This window comes from Papaver somniferum, chromosome 9, assembly GCF_003573695.1.
Source record: "Papaver somniferum cultivar HN1 chromosome 9, ASM357369v1, whole genome shotgun sequence".
Taxonomy (NCBI): domain Eukaryota; kingdom Viridiplantae; phylum Streptophyta; class Magnoliopsida; order Ranunculales; family Papaveraceae; genus Papaver; species Papaver somniferum.
Window position 1 is genome coordinate 159157000 of NC_039366.1, and position 9808 is coordinate 159166807.

The 9808-nt window shown below is 35.9% G+C and overlaps 1 protein-coding gene across 1 annotated transcript; it reads left to right on the forward strand.

Annotated features, from left to right (window-relative positions):
* The first annotated feature begins 2287 nt into the window (after positions 1–2287).
* LOC113314080 (glucomannan 4-beta-mannosyltransferase 9-like) lies at positions 2288–7368 on the forward strand. The gene is made up of 9 exons (XM_026562855.1): positions 2288–3165; positions 3275–3373; positions 3727–3979; positions 5207–5317; positions 5457–5593; positions 5695–5808; positions 5908–6107; positions 6204–6404; positions 6567–7368. The coding sequence occupies exons 1-9, from the start codon at positions 2833–2835 to the stop codon at positions 6727–6729; spliced, it is 1611 nt and encodes a 536-aa protein (XP_026418640.1). The 5' UTR covers positions 2288–2832; the 3' UTR covers positions 6730–7368.
* Positions 7369–9808: the final 2440 nt, after the last annotated feature.

Consider the following 9808-nt stretch of genomic DNA (forward strand, 5'->3'; position numbering starts at 1 on the left):
AGCAAAAAATAAAATAAAATGGAAAAGTAATTAAAAAAAATTGATCGACTGAAAAGTAGAAGTTTAAGGCCTATTCCAATGCACATGCCAAGTAGCTGATTTTTCCACTTTAACACACACTATGGGTATGCAAAAGTGCCAAACATATGTGCCTATGTGTCAGGAATAGCAGTTAGGCACACACGACGGAGTCTCTAACGAGCGATAGAGTGTCCATCGCTAGATGGTCACAATATCGCTCGTTGGTCATTCCAGTGCCAACAGTAGTCACTTTGTCGCTCGCTCTGTTGATCATCGCTCATCAGTTCCTCATCCAACGACAACAATTTCCCTCTTCTATAGATATCCAGTTTCAAATTCATTTCAACTCACACCAGAATTTCTAAATCTCTCTATAATTTCTCAATCTCCAATTCTTTTCATCACTCTTCCAATTCTTCAAAGAGCATGGCTGAGTTCATAGGAAACCAACATGTTGCCGAAAATCAAAGAGTTGCTAATCGAGTCAATGTGTAAGGTCGAATTAGGAGGCGATTAACAAAATTTACTACTGAGGAAGATGAATGTATTTGAGGGAATTATGTTTCTTTAACTGAGACTATATTCGCAGATGCATTTCATCCCCAAACATTTTGATAGGATATTTGGAAAATTTCAAGAACAAACAATGAACCACAACAATCGTGATGTTTCAGGGTTGTCTCATCGCTTCATTGTAATGAATAAGAAACTAGTAAGTATCTTGTTATACTTCGGCAAGAAGGTCCAAACATGAGGATGATGAAACCATGATGGAACTTGGACAAAGGTGTTGTGCGGAATATCGTCGCAATAGCGGGAAAGACTTCCAATTCAGAAGTTGTTTCGAGGTTTTAAGAAGGTTGCCCAATAATCCAATATTTATATTTTAATTTCTTAATTATCAACTTAAGTCTAAGTTTAAACTAAAATGTAAGAACTAAGTTTAATTATAAGTTTAACTTAAGTCTAAGTTTAATGATATGTTCCAACTTAAGTCTTAAGTTTTAATATTTGTCTTACTTTATTTTAAACTAAAATGTAACTCTGATTAAAAGTAAGATTGAATTAAGAATAAAATTAGGCTTAATTTTCACAATACGAGTCAAATTTTCTTATTCATTAAATTTCAAATTTCATTAATAGTCATTTTACAAGACATAAAACTAAACAATAATAATTTAAAATATAGACTTTAAAAATAAAAATGTGGGACGATGTTCTTCATCTTGTTTATCTTCTTCATTTCACATAACTTCCAATCGATGCGCTCATGAACGGAGTTTCCTTTATTTATCTTCTTCTTGATCTTCAAATTTGTTTTTCCTTAAACTTTGTTTTTTTGCCTCTGCTTAGTTGCGGTTTTGATTTGGTTAATATCCAAAATTTGAAGACTTCTTTGCTTTTTACCTATTTTTTTTTGTAACTATTGCATATCTTCTCAGGGGCACCTTCAAGCACTACTCCAAAAAAATCAAGTTGGGTTTAAAATTGTGTCATTTGGGAAGTATTCAAAAATAAATCAGATTGAGAAAGAGCGAAATAGAGAAAAAATTTGTGTAAAATTTTGGTGTAATTTCTTAGTTTGAGAAATTAGATTGAGTATTTATAAGCGACAAAGAACTAGCGGTTGTCATTAAGATATTCATGGTAGCGCTAGAAGCCTAGAATGCTAGAAACTTTATGGCTTTGTGGTTTTTTTGTAATGGCGCAACTTGTTTCCCACACACGACACATGTCAAATGTGTTCTTTTAACCATGTGTATAGGAACAGGCATAAATACAAAATTGTGTGGAAGGTAAGATTTAGCCTTAGGTAGTAACAGGGAAAACCAAAAAGATAAGAGATTCTAACTCTAGGCCATAGACTCGTGCTTCATAGGTTCAGCATGGAACGAGACAATAGCTATATTTGTTAAATGATAAAATAGCACACAACCACAAATAAGGCAAACCTAAAAAGGTTCAGTCTCTATAGAGCTGTTCAGCTGTTCGGTATCAGAATCACTCCAATGCCCGGGCGGGTATGGGTCAGGTCAATACTGTAGTCAAAAAAAATAAAATCTGTTTGGTTTCTTTCTTCATCTCCTCACCTGTTCACAACGTCTCATTTCACTCACAGTTGTGGGTAATAATCTGTGATCGGTTGGTGCTCGTGTGCTTTTCAGAGAGAGTGAGAGAGAAGAAGAACTGCACAAGTAATTAAAAGCATACCAACCAGCAGAAAACCAAGTGAGGGTTATAAATTCTCTTTATGCCACATTATCTCTGTATCTTTTTTCTTTTTTTTATATACTTTTCTTGAATTAGAGCAACCAAAGTTAAAGACTTTGAGTTTTTAATCAGATAAAAATAGATTTAAAGAGAAACAAAACCAAGGAGATACTTGGTATTGTTCAGTTTGTTCTCTTTATAATAGAATGCTTGTGTTTTAAGTTGTTTTTTTGATTGAATAGAGAGTGAGAACTGTGTTTGGTATTTCGTTAAATCTTCAGTGTTGATTATTTGAGTGAGTGGGTCTAACTCAATAATGGTGTTGAAGAGCTTGAACTACTGACACTAGTCCAGCTCTTCAGCAGCATTTGCTTATTTCAGAAGCTTTTAATTTACAGAGAGTAAAGAAACAGAAAGAGATTCTTTCTGTCAAAGCTTATATTATACTACCTTTTTTTCCAACTACTTTAAGCTCATGCAGATCTGCTAAGATTTCCTCACTGCCCCGATTGTTTTCCTGTTTCTGGGTTAACTGGGTTTTCTTTCATTCGTGCCATTCGTCTGTTTCCTTCACTGTGGGTGGTGTTTGTAGAGTGAGAAATGGAGATTGAATCAACTTCATCGAGGTTTATACCAGAGGGATTTGAAGGAACAGCAAATGACATAGCAGCACAATTTGGATTCATATTTCAAATGCTCAAAGCACCATTGTTTATACCCATACTGAATATAATGGTGTTCTTATGTTTAGCAATGTCACTTATGTTATTCATCGAAAGACTTTATATGGGTGTTGTTATTGTTCTTGTTAAAATATTTGGTAAGAAGATTGATAAACGTTATAAATATCAACCCATTCGAGATGATATCGAATTAGGCAGTTCAGCTTACCCAATGGTTCTTATTCAAATCCCAATGTTCAACGAAAAAGAGGTAATCGATCAATCAATCATCTCCACCATTAATGCACAGTTTCCTTTTACTTCCTCTGTTTTCCTCTGTTCTGAAATCAGTTTTGAATCTTTTTATGAATATAATGCAGGTTTATCAGTTATCTATTGGTGCTGCATGTGGTCTGTCATGGCCTGCTGATCGGATAATCATTCAAGTTCTTGATGATTCTACAGATCCAGCCATTAAGGTAAAACGTTTAGTTTAATTTAACTACATTTTTTTTACCTCTTTAATCCGAATTTATAAGTTGTTTTTTTCTTCCTGAGTTTCACTATGAGTTTCTCTGATTGTGTTCTTGCGGTTGCCAGAGTGTTGATGATTACAGTATTAATTATTACAAGTCGAACTCTAACATCTCTCGATCAAAGACCTACAAAATCACATTTTCTTCCTAAAATTTGTCTGTTTTCTGGGCATAGGTCTCATTCGTTTCAACCTTTTCGTTCTATCTAAGAAAATCTCTTTGTCCATACATAACTTCAAAAATCAAAAAATTGAAAATGTAAAGCTGATTCTTAATTTGAATTATTATATGTGCAGGATTTGGTTGAGCTAGAATGTAAAAGATGGCAAAGCAAAGGAATTAACATCATATATGAAATCAGAGATAATCGACTTGGATATAAATCCGGTGCACTTAAAGAAGGAATGAAACGCAGTTACGTTAAGCATTGTGATTATGTTGCCATCTTTGATGCTGATTTCCAACCTGAACCTGATTACTTATGGAGAACTATCCCTTTCCTTCATCATAATCCTGAAATTGCTCTTGTTCAAGCTCGATGGACTTTCGGTAATTTGCTAAATCCCATCTCTATATTAATTAATGATGTTTGGCCAATGCAGATTAGGACTCTAATAGCAAACGATCAGGCCTAATGTCCCTATTAATCGCTTATTACTGAATACTACAGTTTCCAGTGTCGGTGGGGTTTGGTTTTGCTTCCATTTTGAGATCAATGAGATGTTTCTTTCAGTTTCATACAAAATGAGGTCCCAAAACAAAACCTACTTCCACTACTGAACTTCTTCCACCTGTCACCAACAATTTCAGACTTACTTTTTTAACTTTTTCTCATTTGTCTTTATTTAGTAAAAAGTAGTTTAAGTACTTATCTTGGACTCCGAGCCTGTCTGAACTATCAGAGCGCATAAAGACGAAAATACCCTCTAATCATTTCTGGGCTTACCAGAAAAAATTGTCCTTCGTTTTCTTTTTTATTGTTGTTTGAAATCTGGATCTCTGGACGACAAAATTGAAAATTTCAGTCAATTTCGGAAGTAAAAGTTGATTTTTTTACTGTATAGTCCCATCTCAATGCGAACAACTTTATCCATTACCAATGGTAATTTTTGTCTTCTTCTTGAACAACCCATGCGCATATTATAGTGTGTGACGCTATGTTGGAAAGACTAAATTTGGTCAGATGTACATTATACGTTCGCCTGGTGTGGACGTGGACTATACCAACGCCTGGTGTGGGACGAAGACTATACGTTCGCCCGGATAAGAAAGATTCAAAAAAAGAAATAATAAAAAAGAAATAGAAAAAATGGGGCGGAGGTATTAAGCCCGCCCCATGCAATTTGAATTTGTAAAGAATGGGGGGTATAATGCCCCATACAAAATTAAAAAAAAAAAGAAAAATGGGGCGTAGACTTTGCGTACGTCCCATGTAGATTATACCAACGCCTGATGTGGGGAGTGGACTATACGTCCGCCTGGTATGGGACGTGTACTATACGTCCGCCTGGTGGTGGGACGTGGACAATACCAACGCTCGACTATATTTGGGTTTAGTCTTGATCCCAAACCAAATATACTCTGGGTTTTAGTCGTCGATCAAAATTTGATCGATAGTACGTTCCACTACGTCTGTTCAAAAGACCAAATATTTGGGTTTAATCGCCCACTGTGGACGCTGTAAGGGCTTACTCCATCACCGACTTTGTTTGCTGTTTTCTTAATTGTCAGTTGAACTCTGTTAGCTGACATGTGGTATTCCGGTTGGTTTTGCAGTTAATGCCGATGAATGTCTAATGACGAGAATGCAAGAAATGTCGCTGGATTATCATTTTACAGTTGAACAAGAAGTTGGATCATCTACTTATGCTTTCTTCGGATTTAATGGTAAATAAGAGAATTGGTGACACGTTGTGCTGTGAAATAACTCATATTCTGCGTGTTTAATCTCAATCCTTATTTGCTAATGTTAGTAGCAACTGCAACTTGTACATTTCTGACCTCGCCCAGTTCGGTTACAATACAGGAACTGCTGGAGTATGGAGAATTTCCGCAATTGAAGAAGCTGGTGGCTGGAATGGTAGAACCACAGTTGAGGATATGGATCTAGCTGTCCGTGCAGGTCTCAAGGGATTCAAGTTCCTTTACATTGGTGATCTTCATGTAGGTTAACACTTGCAGTCACACTCACTAGGAGTTTAAATTTGATAGTACAGGATACTGCAACATATACAGAGAAATTTCAACTGAATTTAATTGTATAGGTGAAAAGTGAATTGCCAAGTACCTTCAAAGCATACCGTTTTCAGCAACATCGATGGTCCTGTGGTCCAGCTAATCTTTTCAGGAAAATGGTCATGGAAATTGTGAGGAATAAGGTCAGTTTGGGTTTGGGTTTCTTCTACTTTGTAGCATTCGTTTTGCAATCGAAAAATATGTTGTTGAGATTGATTTGCTTATTTGCTTTTCAATTGCAGAAAGTTACTCTATGGAAGAAGTTCTATGTTATCTACAGTTTCTTCTTTGTTCGAAAGATCATAGCTCACATAGTTACGTTCGTCTTTTACTGCATTGTAATTCCCGGGACCGTATTGGTTCCTGAAGTCCATATTCCTATGTGGGGTTTAGTTTATATTCCTTCCATCATTACCATTCTTAATGCTGTTGGAACTCCAAGGTATGCCAATCACTTGGAGTAACGTTTTTTTAGAGAATGACAAGAGTTAATATACAAATCGACCAATTGTATGATTTGTTTCTTTCAATCGTGTAGGTCTGTGCATTTACTAGTCTTTTGGATTCTCTTTGAGAATGTTATGTCTCTGCACCGGAGTAAAGCATGTTTTATCGGTCTGTTCGAAACGGGAAGAGTGAATGAATGGGTTGTGACTGATAAACTTGGAGATGTTACAAAGGCCACCAAACCAGGACCTAAAACAACCAAGAAACCTCGATTCAGCAAGATTCGAGAAAGGTAACATTATCTACTTGTATTTGAATTCTCGTGTATTTCATAGCAAGCCTGATATGCTGTCCTTACAAGTCTAACTAGGCGTGTCCTTCAGTTGGGTTAAGAGGGAGTATATATATATATGTATCTGATTTTCTTCTTTTTTTGACATTGAAACATCAAAAGGCTCCACTTGACAGAGCTTGGAGTGGGAGCATTCCTTTTCTTTGTCGCTTGTTATGACTACTCATATGGGAAGAATAATTACTGGGTATACCTATATTTCCAAGCAGTAGCTTTCTTTGTCATGGGATTTGGTTATGTTGGCACATTCGTCCCCAACTACTAATCGAACCAATACGTTGTCAGAGAAAAGTTACCTTTGGTATTCGTCTGTAACTTGTCTATATCTTTATCTTCAGCGACAACAATATTTAGTCTCAGATTTTATCAGTTAATTAGTGTGGTAGCTTACTATAAGGGATGAAGTTACACGAAATAGTTGGTTTGGTTTGTCACTTATTCTTTCATGCCGAGGAGGGGAATTGCTTTCTTCACATGCTTCACAACAAAGACAGAAAATCTCTTGTGAATACTACTAGGTCATCAATTGTTACAAAATGTTAGAAGAGAAGACACAGAAAACAAATAATTAATCACAGAGATGCTGAGTAAAGCCAAGCTACAAAGGAGAAGAAAAAGAATCGGAAATATATTGCGGTTCGAAGATCGACAATGCATATTTGCAGAATTAGAATCTTGTGAGTGTTAATTAGTAGCTTAATCATAAGTATATATAGATAACGATAATGTAAAACATCTTTGCATGAATTGTTTGATAGTTATGGATTTTGTAGTTTTTCTCCTTTTTTTCTTTTTTTTGGTTCTTTGTTCTTTTTCCTCCTTCATTTGGTATTGTTTGAAATGAATATATGAAGGTGGGAATCTGTTATATCAGGAAATAAACTTTGTATTCATCACTGTTTTAGTCTCCTTTTCTTTTTTCCAAAAAGCTTCCATAGTAAAAGATTGTCTAATTGGCTTGCTTGAGCATAATGTAAACTTGGATTCTCTTGAGTTTGATCTGCTGTTCTTTTTTGCCTTCGCCTTTGCTCAGAGCACTATAAACTTTTGAGTTTTTATATTTTTGATCTTTCGAGACCTACTTGGTTAATTTAAACAAGCTTGTTTTTTTTATTGTGAACCTGCATATCTTTCATTTTCTAAACCTTCTTTCGGATGAAAGTACTCCATGATGGTCCTAGCCAATCGGAGCAAGGTTTGAGTTCGATGCCTACTGCAAAATGAAAATATGTACTACAGTACAAATCCTTGGTGGAAGTAGAGAGATCCCAAAACCTCAATAGAAATCCCTACTTGTTCTCATGTGTATAAGTGTCCTTGCTATTAAGAAGTCTCGCTATGTTTTTATTTATTTTTGATACTAAAAAGAATTTATTGATTAATTGTCATTGATGATTACATAATCTTCCTCAATCCACTTAGCAGTGTTAGGAGGATGGTTGACATAATAACAAAAAGAGACTGCTTGCTCTCCGGCTTTTTTTTTGCTAGATTGTGAGCTACATTATTCCTAGTCCGACTGTTTTACAAAACCAAAATTTATTATTTAAAAATTGTTCTTTCATAGAAGTGAGTAAATTATGATTGACCCGATGAACTAGTAATTCATCATTATTATAAGTAATTTTATTATATTTTCACAATCCAATTCAAATATCACTTGATTGAAACTCAGAGACTCCATCCATTCCATTTCCATCAATAGAGCTTTACATTCCATTTGTTCATCTCCAAATTCAGCATAGTCACATCCTAAGAAAAGATGCTCAGTTGTTTCAGTAATGTTAAGACCAAGGGAAGTCCACACAGTTCTAGCATAGTCACATTCTAAGAAAAGATGCTCAGTTGTTTCTAAACTATGATTACAGAAACAACAATGTAAGTGAATTTCAGGCTTATAGTTAGAAATTCTCTGGCTCTAATAGGAACAATATCCTTTAGACATATCTAGATAAACAACTGGACACGATGTGGAACTTTAATATGCTATAGATGTTTCTGATAGAAACCCAGTTCTGTCACGGTTTAGTTTCGTCACAACAACATATAAGTTGGCGGTATTAAGGGTCTAGTAATTTTTATGTTTCAATCTTTTATTTGAGTTATAATTCCTTGGAAGGTTTTTCTCGAAAGAGTTTTTAATCCACCAAGGAGTTCGGTAACTTCAGGAATAAGTTTAGGAGTTCTATTAGGATCAGTCTTTCTTTTGAATCTATATATAGAGTCTGCCAGGTCCTTTATTTGCATCGAAAATTTAATAGACATCTTATTTATTACCTCGTTTCCCTTGTCTGCAAAAGCAATCATTCCTGCTGGCCATGATAAAAACTCAGTTCTTATCATTGGTATCAGAGCGGTTTCGCTCCTTGTATGACCAAAACCCGCAAACAGAAGAGAAATTCATGGAGCAATTAACAGCTCAGGTTACTGCGATGGCTACATCAAGCCACCGATTGACGGAACAATTGGAGAAGTTGTAGGAGAAAGACGCAGCATCAAACAGTGGAGCTCGTAATACACCTAACAATGACGGAAAGGTGATTTTTATGCGATTTGAGGGTACTGATTCTGAAGGTTGGTTATATCGAGCTGAATTGTGCTTTCAGTTTTATGAAATACCACCAGCAAAACAGGTGCAGTTGGCAGGAATTAATCTTGATGGAAAGGCGTTACAATGGTTTAAGTGGATGAAAAAGATTTCTCCTAACCCTAATTGGGAAGGGTTCTCTGCATCTTTTATGACATGATTTAGACGTACTAAATATGATGACCCAGCAACGGCTCTAGCCAAGATCAGTCAAGCAAGCTTTAATTCTATCGGAGAATATCAAGAAAAATTCGAACGACTTTCAAATTTGGTAAGCGATATCCCAGAGACTTTTTTGGTTAGTTGTTATGTGGGTGGGTTGAAATATGAGGTCAGATTATAAATACAAGTGTTAAGTCCAGAGTTTTTAGTTGCGACTATCGATCTAGCTCATTTGCAAGACCTGCAATGCGACCTAATACTACAACCACAACACCAAAAATTGAGATTAATCTCATTCCTCCAATCAAACGGCTTACCACAGAAGAGGATGAGGAAAGACGGAAGAAACAGTTGTGTTATAACTGCGATGGAAGATGGTTTCGAGGTCATCGATGTAAGTCAAAGACATTATTCCTGATCGAAGGTGAAGAGGACGTCGACGAAGAAGACGAGGTTAATACATGGGATGCATAAGAAAAACTCACACCGGAAATCTCCGTGCATGCCTTAGCAGGATCAGTGACACCACAAACCATGCGAATTGTGGGTCAATTTGAGAAAGCCAGGGTCATAATTCTTGTCGATTCGGGAAGTA